This window comes from Macaca mulatta, chromosome 1, assembly GCF_049350105.2.
Source record: "Macaca mulatta isolate MMU2019108-1 chromosome 1, T2T-MMU8v2.0, whole genome shotgun sequence".
In the NCBI taxonomy this organism is placed as follows: Eukaryota; Metazoa; Chordata; class Mammalia; order Primates; family Cercopithecidae; genus Macaca; species Macaca mulatta.
The window spans coordinates 148,017,373-148,031,763 of record NC_133406.1 but is presented as its reverse complement, the minus strand read 5'-3'; the positions used below and the strand labels follow the sequence as shown (position 1 = coordinate 148,031,763).

At 41.3% G+C, this 14,391-nt stretch overlaps 2 protein-coding genes across 6 annotated transcripts in view; one reads left to right on the top strand and one right to left on the bottom strand.

The window, feature by feature from the left end:
- GLMN (glomulin, FKBP associated protein) overlaps positions 1–9,749 on the bottom strand; it is a 59,693-nt gene extending 49,944 nt beyond the window's left edge. For all 4 annotated transcript variants that reach the window (XR_013400625.1, XR_013400626.1, XM_001099081.5 and 1 more), the window contains exons 1-3: positions 9,687–9,749; positions 8,734–8,802; positions 8,177–8,302 (exon numbers count right to left, since the gene is read on the bottom strand). Coding sequence is in view for 2 of the 4 variants with exons in the window: in XM_001099081.5 (XP_001099081.2) it covers positions 8,177–8,302; positions 8,734–8,772 (165 nt within the window). In the remaining 2 variants the exon portion in view is untranslated. The remainder of the gene's footprint in view (positions 1–8,176; positions 8,303–8,733; positions 8,803–9,686) is intronic.
- A 70-nt stretch (positions 9,750–9,819) lies between these two features.
- The window catches only part of RPAP2 (RNA polymerase II associated protein 2), an 88,127-nt gene continuing 83,555 nt past the window's right edge, over positions 9,820–14,391 (top strand). Inside the window, 3 exon segments of one of the 2 annotated variants that reach the window (NM_001257890.1) lie at positions 9,820–9,928; positions 10,977–11,022; positions 12,546–12,660. In NM_001257890.1, the coding sequence (NP_001244819.1) occupies positions 9,856–9,928; positions 10,977–11,022; positions 12,546–12,660 (234 nt within the window). In that variant the 5' untranslated portion in view covers positions 9,820–9,855. 2 annotated transcript variants of the gene reach the window in all.

Below are 14,391 nucleotides of genomic sequence, written 5' to 3'. Positions count from 1 at the left end.
ACCCTTCATCCCAGCCTCTCTTCACTTTCACCTGGACTGACCCTGACACCCATCAGGCTCAGCAAATTACCTGGGCTGTACTGCTGCAAGGCTTCACAGACAGCCCCCATTACTTCAGTCAAGCCTAAATTTCTTCCTCATCTGTTACCTATCTCGGCATAATTCTCATAAAAACACACGTGCTCTCTCCGCTGATCATGTCTGGCTAATCTCCCAAACCCCAATCCCTTCTACAAAACAACTCCTTTCCTTCCCAGGCATGGTTAGTGTGCTCAGAATTCTTACACAAGAGCCAGGACTGTGTCCTGTAGCCTTTCTGTCCAAACAACTTGACCTTACTGTTTTAGCCTAGGTCTCATGTCTGCGTGCAGTGGCTGCCACTGCTTTAATACTTTTAGAGGCCCTAAAAATCACAAACTGTGCTCAACTCACTCTCTACAGTTCTCATAACTTCCAAAATCTATTTTCTTCCTCCCACTTGACACACATACTTTCTGCTCCCTGGCTCCTTCAGCTATACTCACTCTTTGTTGAGTCTCCCACAATTACGATTGTTTCTGGCCTGGACTTCAATCCGGCCTCCCACATTATTCCTGATACCACACCTGACCCCCATGACTGTATCTCTCTGATCCATCTGACATTTACCCCATTTCCCCATATTCTTTCCTGTTCCTCACCCTTAACATACTTGGTTTATTGATGGCAGTTCCACCAGGCCTAATCGCCACTCACCAGCAAAGGCAGGCTATGCTATAGTATCTTCCACATCTATCATTGAGGCTACCACTCTGCCTCCCTCCACTACCTCTCAGCAAGCCGAACTAGTTGCCTTAACTCAGGCCCTCACTCTTGCAAAAGGACTACGTGTCAATATTTATACTGACTCTAAATACGCCTTCCATATCCTGCACCACCATGCTGTTATACGGGCTGAAAGAGGTTTCCTCACTGAGTAAGGGTCCTCCATCATTAATGCCTCTTTAATGAAAACGCTTCTCAAAGCCACTTTACTTCCAAAGGAAGCTGGAGTCATTCACTGCAAGGGCCATCAAAAGGCATCAGATCCCATTGCTCAAGACAATGCTTATGTTGATAAGTTAGCTAAAAAAGCAGTTAGTGTTCCAACTTCTGTCCCTCACGGTCAGTTTTTCTCCTTCACATTGGTCACTCCCACCTACTCCCCCGCTGAAACTTCCACCTATCAATCTCTTCCCACACAAGGCAAATGGTTCTTAGACCAAGGAAAATATCTCCTTCCAGCCTGACAGGCCCATTCTATTCTGTCATCATTTCCTAACCTCTTCCATGTAGGTTACAAGCCGCTAGCCTGCCTCTTAGAACCTCTCATTTCCTTTCCATCATGGAAATCTATCCTCAAGGACATCACTTCTCAGTGATCCATCTGCTATTCTACTACCCTTCAGGGATTGTTCATGCCCCCTCCCTTTCCTACACATCAAGCTTAGGGATTTGCCCCCACCCAGGACTGGCAAATTGACTTTACTCACATGCCTGGAGTCAGGAAATTAAAATAGCTCTTGGTCTGAGTAGACACTTTCACTGGATAGGTAGAGGCCTTTCCCACAGGGTCTGAAAAGGCCACCGTGGTCATTTCTTCCCTTCTGTCAGACATAATTCCTCGGTTTAGCCTTCAAACCTCTATACAGTCTGATAATGGACCGGCCTTTACTAGTCAAATCACCCAAGCAGTTTCTCAGGCTCTTGGTATTCAGTGAGATCTTCATACCCCTCACAGTCTTCAATCTTCAAGAAAGGTAGAACGGACTAACGGTAAAAACACACCTCACCAAGCTCAGCCACCAACTTAAAAAGGACTGGACAATACTTTTACCACTTGCCTTCTCAGAATTCAGGCCTGTCCTTGGAATGCTACCGGGTACAGCCCATTGAAGCTCCTGTATAGATGCTCCTTTTTATTAGGCTCCAGTCTCATTCCAGACACCAGACCAACTTGCACTGTGCCCCAAAAAACTTGTCATCCCTACTATCTTCTGTCTAGTCATACTCCTATCCACCGTTCTCAACTACTCCTAAATGCCCGGCTCTTGTTTACATTGCCCATTTACACTGTTTCTCCAAGCCATCACAGCTGGTATCTCCTGCTGCTATCCCCCACTCTTAACTGCCTCTTAAAGTAAATAAATAATCTTTGCTGGCAGGGCTATGCTGAACCTCCTTGGGCACTCTCTAATTGGATGTCCTGGGTCCTCCCAATTCTTAGTCCTTTAATACCTGTTTTTCTCCTTCTCTTATTCGGACCTTTTGTCTTGTTTAGTTTTTCAATTCATACAAAACCGCATCCAGGCCATCACCAATCATTCCATACAACAAATCCTCCTTCTAACAACCCCACAATATTGCCTCTTACCACAAAATCTTCCTTCAGCTTAATCTCTGCCACTCTAGGTTCCCATGCCGCCCCAATCCCACTTGAAGCAGCCCTGAGAAACATCACCCATTATCTCTCCATACCACCCCACAAAAATTTTCACCGCTCCAACACTTCAACACTATTTTATTTTTCTTATTAATATAAGAAGACAGGAATGTCAGGCCTCTGAGCCAAAGCTAAGCCACCACGTACACATCCAGATAGCTGGTTCCTGCATTAACTGAAGACATTCCACCACAAACGAAGTGAAAATGGCCTGTTCCTGCCTTAACTGATGACATTACCTTGTGAAATTCCTTTTCCTGGCACATCCTGCCTCAAAAGCTCCCCCACTGAGCACCTTGTGACCCCCACCCCTGCCTGCCAGAGAACAACCCCCTTTGACTGTAATTTTCCTTTACCTACTCAAATCCTATAAAACGGCCCCACCTTTATCTCCCTTCGCTGACTCTCTTTTCGGACTCAGCCCGCCTGCACCCAGGTGATTAAAAAGCTTTATTGCTCACACAAAGCCTGTTTGGTGGTCTCTTCACACGGACGTGAGTGACATCAACAATGTATTCCACTTCTCTGGCCTGCTTTGTACTTTAACTCATCAGTATTTACCAAGCCTACACTATAATATTCTAGGGATTAGAAATAAAGTGAGGAACACACTGGATAAGATCACTCCTAGAGTTTACATTCTGGAGTCCTTTAAAAAAACGGTGGCTGGCTGGGTGCAGTGGCTCATGCTGCTAATCCCAGCACCTTGGGAGGCTGAGGCAGGAGGATCACTTGAGCCCAGGAGTTTGAGACCAGCCTGGGCAACCTAGTGAGACCCTGTCTCTATTTTTTAAAGTTAATTATTTTGAGACTGAGTCTTGCTCTATTGCCCAGGCTGGAGTGCAGTGGCACTATCTCAGCTCACTGCAAGCTCTGCCTCCTGGGTTCACATCATTCTCCTGCCTCAGCCTCCTGAGTAGCTGGGACTACAGGTGCCCACCACCAGGCCCAGCTAATTTTTTGTATTTTTTTTTTTTCAGTAGAGATGGGGTTTCACCGTGCTAGCCAGGATGGTCTGGATCTCCTGACTGCGTGTCCACCTCCCTCGGCCTCCCAAAGTGCTGGGATTACAGGCGTGAGCCACTGCGCCCAGTCTTTGTTTTTTGGTTTTTTTTTTTAAAGCATGGTGGCTCATGCCTGTAATCCCAACATTTTGGGAGGCTGAGGTGGGCGGATCACTTGAGCAGCCTGGGCAACATGGCCAAACCCTGTGTCTACAAAATACAAAAATTAGCTGGGCCTGGTGGCACACGTTTGAAGTCCCAACTACTTGGGAGGATGAGTGGTAGGATGGCCTGAGCCTGGGAGGCAGAGGTAGCAGTGAGCTGTGATCACACCTCTGCAAACCTGCCTGGGTGACAAGAGACAGACCCTATCTCAAAACAATATATAAATAAAGAAAAAGCAGATTTAACCCATCTGACAACGGATGAATAACCAGAATAGAAAAGGAGCTCAAACACCACTAAGGGAAAAAATCTAATAATCCAATAAAAAAATTGGCAAAAGATTTGAATGGACATTTCCCAAAAGAAGGCATACAAATTGCAAACAAGCATATGAAAAGTTGTGCATCATGATCATCAGAGAAATGCAAATCAAAACTACAACGGGATATCATCTCACCCCAGTTAAAATGGCTTATATCCAAAAGACAGTCAATAACAAATGCTGGCAAGGATGTGGAGAAAAGGAAACCTTCATATATTGTTGGTGGGAATGTGAATTAGTACAACCATTAATGAGAACAGTTTGGCAGTTCCTCAAAAAATACAAAAATAGAGCTACCATATGATCCAGCAATCCCACTGCTGGGTATATACCCAAAAGAAAGGAAATCACTATATTGAAGAGACATTTGCACTCCCATGTTCATTGCAGCACTGTTTATCTCAGATTTGGAAGCAACCGAAGTGTCCATCAACAAATGAATGGATAAAGAAAATGTGGTACGTATACACAACGGAGTACTATTCGGCCATAAAAAAGAATGACAACTTGTCATTTGCAATAACATGGATGGGACTGTAGACCATTATGTTAAGTGAAAGAAGTCAGGCACAGAAAAACAATGAATGTTCTCACCTTTTTGTGGGATGTGAAAAAACCATACAACTGAACACACGGACACAGAGAGTAGAAGGATGGTTACTAGAGGCTGAAAAGAGTAGTGGGAGGCAGGGAAGATGGCTAATGAGTACCAAAAAAAAAAAATAGTTATAAGTAATGAATAAGACCTACTATTTGAGAGCACAACAGGGTGACTATAGTTAATAACTAACTGTACAGTTTAAAGTAACTAAATGAGTATAATTGAATTATTTGTAACACAAAGGATAAATGCTTGAGGGGATGGATACCCCATTCTCCATGATGTGCTTATTACACATTATATGTCTGTATCAAAACATCTCATGTACCCATCAATATATATGCCTTCTATGTACCCACAAAAATTAGAATTTTTTTTAAAAAAGCTGATCTAGGAAGACAAAATGACACCTGTAATACCTCATATTGACCCCAGTCTTGTAAGATAATAAAAATAGAGCTTAGGATACAGTAGTCTCCCCACTTATCTGCAGAGAGTACATTCCAAGACCCCCAGTGGATGCCTGAAACCATGAATAGTACCAAACGCTATATATATATACTATACATGCATATCTGTAACAAAGTTTAATTTATAAATTGAGATTAACAATAACAATTACAATATACTGTAATAAATAGTATGTGAATAGTCTCTTACAAAGCAGTAAATAGCAACTATTTTTATTTTTTCTTTAATTCACTTTTTAAAAAAATATTTAGTGGACTTATTATACTTTAAGTTCTAGGGTACATGTGCACAACGTGCAGGTTTGTTACATATATGTGCCATGTTGGTGTGCTGCACCCAATTCACTCTTACAGTTGAAAATAATAGTAAATCTTGGTCAATTTTGATAGTCTCACCTAGCAAGAAAATTAAATTGTAGTCGGTTTTTGTTGTTGTTGTTGTTGAGATGGGTCTCACTCTGTTTCCCGGGCCGGAGTGCAGTGGTACAATCTTGGCTTACTGCAGCCTCCGCCTCCCAGGTTCAAGCAATTCTCCTATCTCAGTCTCCTGAGTGGCTGGGATTACAGGGGCACGCCATCACACCCGACTAATTCTTGCATTTTTAGTGGAGACAGGGTTTCACCATGTTGGCCAGGCTGGTCTCAAACTCCTGACCTCGCTGGTCTCAAACTCCTGACCTCAGGTGATCCACCCACCTCGGCCTCCCAAAGTGCTGGAATTATAGGCGTGAACCACTATGCCTGGCCTGTAGTCAGTTTTGAACATTGTCTTATCAGTATCTAAACCTTTGCATTTAGCTGATCACATATTGCAAAGGTGATTCTCAAACTATTAAGACTAAGCCTCACAATGTTTAAATCTATCCCATTAGCTATTCAGAAGCATGCTAAAAATAAAACACTGAGGCATGCAATGCCTGAAAAATACTTTGTTTATACTTCCCTTTTCCTTCTGCCTCATAGATGTGGTGCTGATCCTCATCTCCTTGGCAGGCCTCTTCTCTCTATCTGTTTCTTAAATTCCTCAAGATGGGATCTTGGGCCTCTTCTCTTCAGCCTCTTTTCTGTGAACTCAGGTAAATTCTTGTTTTTTTTTCACCCCTCAATGCTTCAATTACCCAATCTTTACATAATTAAAGTCTCACAGATATGTGTCTCAGAGATCTACATCTTAATTCCTGTATCTACTGAGCTCAAAACCCTATTTTCCAATTGACTGCTGTACTTAAATTCAAAATTTCTAAAAGTCAAATCACTTGTTCCTTCAGTAAACTTTTCCCTCTACTTAGGCTGCCTTTTTCTGTTTGATACCATATATTATCCTTTTAGAGGCTAGAAACCCCGTCATTTTTGATGCCTCACCCTCTCAATCAATCCCCTGTATTCTACCCTAAAACCATATGCCATATAGCACTAACCAGCGGTAGAGCAGAGTAGTTAGGAGCTCCAAAACCATGCTACACAGGTCTGAATCTTGGATGTTACATAAAAGCTGACTTACTTTTGGGCAAGTCATTTAACCTTTCAGTCAAAATGAATACCTACTTTCTGAGATTTTGGAGAGACTAAGTTAATAAATGTAAAGGACTAAAGACAGCATCTGGTACATGTAAATACTCAATAAATATTAGTTGTTATTAATTTTTTTATTATTAGCTAAAAGCTAAGTACTTTCGAAGGTTATCCTCTGAGAACGCAATTAGAAAAAAATCAAGAAGAGTTTAAAAAACATAAAATTTATTATATTGAGGGTTACACAGTTATCATAAATATATATTAAAAACAATAAAATCTCCTAATTATTTTAATAAAAAATAAGAAGGGTATAAGCCATTTGAACTAAGAGATGCTATAATAATGTATGATTAAAAAGTTTTAGGAATCCCCCAAATCCAATCAAGATGCCCTGGAGAGAAACACAGGTCAACACGACTACACTGTGATATCGAGAAAGAAACTTCTAATAAATAAGTAGCACTGCAAATGAAGAAAGACTGTGTACCTAGAAAGAAGATGGTCTTTGTATTAGTCTGTTCTCACGCTGCTTCTATGAAAAAATACCTAAGCCTGGGTAATTTAGAAAGAAAAGAGGTTTAATTGACATGCAGTTCCACATGGCTAGGGAGGCCTCAGGAAACTTACAACCATGGCGGAAGGCACCTCTTCACAGGGCAGCAGGAGAGGGGCTGAGTGCCAACAGGGGAAATGCCAGATGGTTATAAAACCATCAGACCTCGTGAGAACTCACTCACTATGATGAGAAGCATGTGGGAAACCACCCCCTTGATTCAATCACCTCCACCTGGTCCCACCCTTGACACACAGGGATTATTACAATTCAAGGTGAGATCTGGGTGGGGACACAGAACCAAACCATAGCAGTCTTCCTTATAAGGAGTATCCAAAGACACAAAATTTGGCAGGGTGTTGCCAAGACAGTGTCCCAGGAAAAAGTTATTCCTGATTCACAAATAAGATCCTTTTCTATTGTAGAGGACTTCTCAAACTATTGTAACTGGATGATACTGGCTAGCATAATGACATATAGCTTTCCTCCTGTTCTGATTCTAAGCACATAAAATACTGTTTTAATTAAAATTTGGTTTTCCATACACATTTGGCTGGAGAATGGGCTGATCACCCAAAATGAATATTTAGCCTGCTTGATATGTATATTTTTCAATGTAAATTAATAACCCAAACACTATTTTTGGACTCCCTAAACCAGAAGTAATTCTGTTTCTTCTAAAAACTCTTTACTTCAACTATAGCACTTATTTTATTTATTTTGCCTCATTATTGTTAGTTGTTTACATGTTTATCTGTTTGACCAGATTGTAAGTACCTTCAAGTATATGACTGTTTCTTTTCTTTTCTTTTTTTCTGAGACAGGGCCTTACTCTGTTGCCCGGGCTAGTCTCAAACTCCTGGGCTCAAGTGATCTGCCTGCCTCGGCCTCCCACAGTGCTGGGATTACAAGCGTGAGCCACTACGCCCCACCTGAATATTTCTAATTCTTTTTTTGTCTTCAGTTCCCTACTGTGAAAATTTAAGTAGATTCTTAAATGTTTGATGGATAAATGACTGGATGAATAGCATCATGTGATTATTCTCTTCCCAAGACTGAAAAGTAAACACCAAGATTGTACGTACCTTATTCTTTTCATTTTGAATAATTTCTAATAGCTGGTCTATGTGCCCTTCTTCTATGCATCTTTGCCCAGCTAACTGAAATAGGCCAAAATCCTCTTCTTTAAAGTCTTGCTCTTCTAGGATTTGCTGGCAAAAAAGCCCCCCAAAAACAAAAGAACAAATGTATATGTAAATAAAAATTAAATACAGTAACTTCTTGACTTATCTATGAAAAAAGGAAATCTGTTTAAATTCTAGGTAAATGTAACGTAAATAACACATGTATCAAAATTAGGATTACCCTAATAAATACTTTAATAAATGACCTTGAAATCTACTGTACCAGTGAAACCTATGAAAAGGATCAGGATTAAAATGTAAAAGGTTATTTAGATAAGTATGTCACCTGGAGAAATAATCCAATCTGCCTCCCCCACTCACGTTCTTTACAGGTCAAAAAAAGCAAGGATTAAAGAAGATAAACAATTTGAGTGACCACAAATATAATTAAAAACCATCTGTGCCCTTCCCATATTTTGAAAGGTATTTAATTTTACAAAAATTAAAAAAATACTTACACATCTCTTTATTATAGACTGAAGTTCCTCTACAGCCATTCCTATTTCTCCCAGTTTCGACGCTAAAATCTACAAATACAAAACACACTGTTAAATATCCGTGATATTACATTTAAGTATTCAAAAGTTATGTTTCAGTGTGATAAATTACTAGTAAATACAATAAAGAAAATGGAAAGTTTTTGTTGTTGTGTTTTTTGGTCCAATAGCATGCTAGGAGAAAATGTAAAGTTCTAAGGTTGAAATGTTATTACTGAATCTTAGTATGTTTGTCTAAGAAAATAAAGTGTTTTTTAAGAAGCCCTTATTGCATCTTTTAAGTTTTCTAGGAGCATAGTTTTGAAAGCTATTTTGAAGGAAAAAAAGAAAAAACTCCCGAGTACTCCCAAGAGGCGAGGCAAATACGAACTAAAGGGCTTTTTAAAAAGCAAAGTACTTCTTTTATGAAAAAAAAATTCCAAAAGGTGGACCTGAAATCAAAATTCTAATCATTAGGGGATTTTTTAATGTCTCACCTCACAAAAATTGGGGTGCAACACAAGTTTATCTATAGGGGGTGAAGATTCAGATGCCCTCCATCCCATTTCTCTCTAGGAGTTGCAGTACCCAAAGTGATCAATCCAGCTAGTGAAATCACTGTATCACACGGAGGCAAGGCAACGGCGGCCTTCAGGAGGAGACCATCGCTTCTCCCGGAGGCAAGGCTCAGCCCCAAACCCTCAGTAGTGACGCGGGTCAGCCCGGTTCTCAGCGCAGCGCGCTATAAGCCGAATAACACCCCAGCGCGCGTGCTGGCGGCATCAGAGGAAGCCATGTCTTCCGATTCCTGCTCGCCTAGGTGTGCAGGCTCCACCACCTCGCGTGGCCTAGTCGGCCCGCGGCACCAAGTCCGCCGCGGCTCACGGCCAACCGCGAGCCCTGGCCACCCCGAACCTCTCCACTACTCCACTTACCAGCCAGATCTCTCGCCTCTCCCAGCCGCCGCCACCTCCTCCGGCCACTTAGCCCGCTCTTCTGGCCCCGCCCCACGCCAGCGGGGTCCGCCTCGCGCTACGCGTAGGAAGGCGGGGCTTCGGGGCGAGACGCCGGAGCTAGTCCGGGTTCCGCAGACTACTCTCCCCGATGGCGGACTGTACTGGGCCGGGTTCTGCCGGCCGCAAGGCCGGGGCTCCTCGCCGCTCTCGAAAAGCCACAGGTAGGAGCAAGGATGTCTTCTCACTTTGGGACCCTGAAAGCTGGACCCCGATCTCGAGTTCTAAACCGAAGCGCACGGGCGATCCTGAAAGGCTGCTTCAGGGGAGGGGTTCTCCCAGGTAGAGAAGGCCGAAAGCTTCCCACCGCCGTCCGCTCCCCCTGGGAAAGATCTCCTGGCCGGCCCTCACCCCTTTACGCCAGTGTTGCAAGATTTCCCTCACGCGGGCCATGGCCCCAGCCTCTGAGAGAAAGTACAGTGGAGGCGCCGGGAACCCAGGCCTAGGGTCCCCGGGGTTCGGGGCAAGTGACTAGGGCAGCGTTGGCAGCTGGTCTTGAACCTAGGACCGGTCCTCCTTTCCAGATTGCTTGGGTGCCTGGTTCTTTGAGGTGCCGGACTCCCCTCTTCTCCCAAAGAGGACGTTTGGCAGACGGAGAGAGAGGTTTCCCTAAAAAGTACCCAGATCTCAGATTTTCAGGAATGATTAATTAAGCAACTATGATACAGAAGAAAATTCAATCCCCAAAGAGATACATTTTAACCAAGAAAAATTAGACAGTAATCAATTTGCAAAAACAAATTGCTTGCCCTTTACCTATTTCATTTTGATTTACACACGATTGGACATAAAATAGGTGGAAAAGAAGAAAAATTCGTCTAGTTTGTTATTTGTGTAGGAATCTATCTTGTACCTAATGTGTTTGTGTAGGCCTGACCTACTGCCACCATGTGTAGCTTAACTGCGGGGATGCATTTTGAGAAATGCGTTGTTAAGCGATTTCATCCTTATGTGACCATCATAGAGTGCACTTACACAAACTTAGATGGTATAGCCTACTTACACACTAGGCTATATGGTACAGCCTATTGTTCCCAGGCTGCAAACCTGCACAGCATGTTACTGTACTAAGTACTGTAGGCAATTGTATATCTAAACATAGAAAAGGTACGGTAAAAATACAGTATTTTAGTCTTATGAGACCGCTGTCTGTATGCTGTCCGTCGTTTACGAAATGTCATTATGTGGCACATGACTGTATTTTTGTTGTAGGTACTAAACAGACAACTACTTTGAAACAAGAAGATGCTTCTAAAAGGTATGACAGCTACATGGACAACTACAATGGCATATCTACTTATCTCATATTACTTGTACCAATTTTAAAACTAATAGTTACCTTTTTTTATTTTTAGAGAAAATTATCATGAGAGGGAAGGGAAAGATCTGGGAAGGCCTATAAATTCTCACATAGACTGTTAACATTCCTCTACTCCAGGCTTTAAGAAAACCAAACTAAGCACTCAGACTGCTAGTGAAGGCGTGAGTGTCTGTAGAAGGTGTTTGTTTTTCACCACTTCAGGTACACTCCCCTTTTATTGCTTTATATGCCAGAGACTCACTCTCCAAGTTTCTCTGTCACTCCAAGAAACCTTTTCTGTTCTTTGTTACATCAAGTCCAGATTTTCATCAAAAAGCTGTCCTGGCCGGGCATGGTGGCTCACATCTGTAATCCCAGCACTTTGGGAGGCCGAGGCGGGTGGATTACGAGGTCAGGAGATCGAGACCATCCTGGCTAACACGATGAAACCCCATCTCTACTAAAAATACAAAAAATTAGCCGGGCATGGTGGCGGGCGTCTGTGGTCCCAGCTACTCGGTAGGCTGAGGCAGGAGAATGGCGTGAACCCGGGAGGTGGAGCTTGCGGTGAGCTGAGATCGCGCCACTGCACTCCAGCCTGGGCAACAGAGTGAGACTCTGTCTCAAAAAAAGAAAAAAGCTGTCTTGTACTAGTTCTGGTTCTCAAAAGGCAAGATATTACCACATATCACACAAAGTTTTAGAAGAGGAATAGAATGTGAAGGGTATTAAAAGTATATGTAGCTATGATTTTCATTTTGTGAAGACTTATTAATCTTATATTGACTTTGGTCTTAATTTACTCATTCTTTCAAAAATTATTTACTGAGTATAAGATATACCAGACCTGTGTTAGGCTCTGAAGATATGGTGAACAGAATAGACACAATTCTTGTCTAGTGGAACAGAGGAATAAATAATAGTTAATTAACATAAACACATAATTACAAATTGTGATAAGCACTATGAAGGAAAAGGCTGTGATGTTACGAGAAAGAATAATCAAGTCTAATTTAGTTGGAAGTGGGTGGCAAGGAGGTTAGTTGTGAGTTTTCAGGGAAAGCCTTATGCTGAGACCTGCATGCTAAGTAGACATTAACCAGACAAAGAGTATATAAAGATTTCTGTATGTGCAGTGCAAAAAGTAGCTTGTTTCCTTTTTGAAAAGTATTGGATCAAAAGTAACAGCATTAGAAAATAGAAATTTGGCCGGATATGGTGGCTTATGCTGGTGATCCCAGCACTTTGGGAGGCTGAGGTGGGAGTATTACTTGAAGCCAGGAGCTTGAGACCCGTCTAAGCAGCATAGTGAGACCTTGTCTTTACAACTAAAAATAAATAAATATTTTTATTCAAAAAAATTTTTAAATATGTTTAAATTTAAGTGGCAAAATAGTGAGTTAGGTTAGTGTTGTATTTTAAAAAATGGAATATTGGACATGAAGCTTATAAGTAGATTAACTTTCTCTTTCAAATTTTAGGAAAGCAGAACTAGAAGCAGCTGTGAGAAAGAAGATTGAATTTGAAAGAAAAGCTCTACATATTGTTGAACAGCTTTTAGAAGAGAATATTACAGAAGAGTTCCTAATGGAGTGTGTATGTGTTAAGTTGACAAATTATTAGTTTTGTAGTATAACATCTTTAAATCTGTGCAACATGAAACTTCTTTGCATTATTAAAATCTTTGAATTTGTTCTCAGTCATTAGATGCAGATAACAATCTATATAATTCATGCATTTTAAAATAAACAACTATCATGCATTCCTTGTATAATGACTTTAAAATGCACTAATGAAAAATAACAAGTACATAACAAGGTGATGACAGGTAATGTATATTTCAAAATTAATAAGAGTGGATTTCAAATATTCTCACCATAAAGGATAAATATGTGAGGTGATGGATATGTTAATTAGCCTGATTTGGTCAACATATACATGTGTTAAAACATCACATACTACCCCACAAATATATACAATTATTATTGTCAATTAAAAAGCAAAAAGAGGCCAGGCACAATGGTTCATGCCTGTAATCCCAGCACTTTGGGAGGCCAAGGTGGTTGGATCACTTGAGGTCAGGAGTTTGGGACCAGCCTAGCCAACATGGTGGAACCCTGTTTCTACTAAAAATACAAAATTAGGCAGGTGTGGCTCATGCCTGTAATCCCAGCTGCTCGGGAGGCTGAGGCATGAGAATCACCTGAACTCAGGAGGCAGAGGTTGCAGTGAGCTGAGATCACGCCACTGCACTCCAGCCTGGGCAACAAGAGCTAGAACCTGTCTCAAAACAAATAAATAATAAATGGAAAAAAAGAAAAATGAGGATGAGGGAGAAAAAAAAAAAGAAAAAGCAAGTATATTTTGCCCTTAGTCGTAGTTCTTTTAACCAGTCTGCTAATATCACTTGATTTTCTTCAGTTTGTTCTATGATTGCAATTCCAGTTTTCTATATTCTGTGTTGTATTATTTTAAGTAACAGAAGAATATTATTTTTGTCAATGTAATTTCATCAATTTTCATATTTCAAAAACCTGAAATACAGATCATTTATGACTATAAAACAGGAGAATTAAGTTCCACATTAATTTTTTTTTTTTTTTTGAGATGGAATCTGTTGCCCAGTCTGGAGTGCAGTGGTGCAGTCTCGGCTCTGCAAGCTCTGCCTCCCAGGTTCATGCCGTTCTCCTACTTCAGCCTCCCGAGTAGCTGGACCTACAGGAACCCACCATCAGGCCCGGCTAATTTTTTTGTATTTTTGGTAGAGATGGAGTTTCACCGTGTTAGCCAGGATGGTCTCGATCTCCTGATCTCGTGATCCGTCCGCCTCGGCCTCCCAGAGTGCTGGGCTTACAGGCGTGAGCCACCACACCCGGCGCACATTAAATTTTTTTAGGCCAAGCAGGATGGCTCATACCTGTAATCCCAGCACTTTGGGAAGCCAAGGCAGTAGGATTGCTTGAGCCCAGGAGTTTGAGACCAGTCTGGAAAACACAGTGAGACCCTGTCTAAATAAAAATTTGAGAATAAAAAAATTTTTAAACAGCTTCACTACATTAAAATTTTGAATGGAAATTTCTTTTATATTCTCGTAATCCTTAAGAGAGCAAATGAAAACTCAAAGCTTCTATTACAAAAACACTTCTTAGTATAGTCCATAGATCTTTTTCTACAACAGGAATATGAACATGACAAGTCATATTTTTATTGACACAGGTAACTGCATCAGTATCTGCATATATGATGACACCAGAAAAGACAAAAGCAAATATGCTTCATTTGAAACATAAAACTTATATCACTCTCAATAAAAAGTATTTCAGTCCC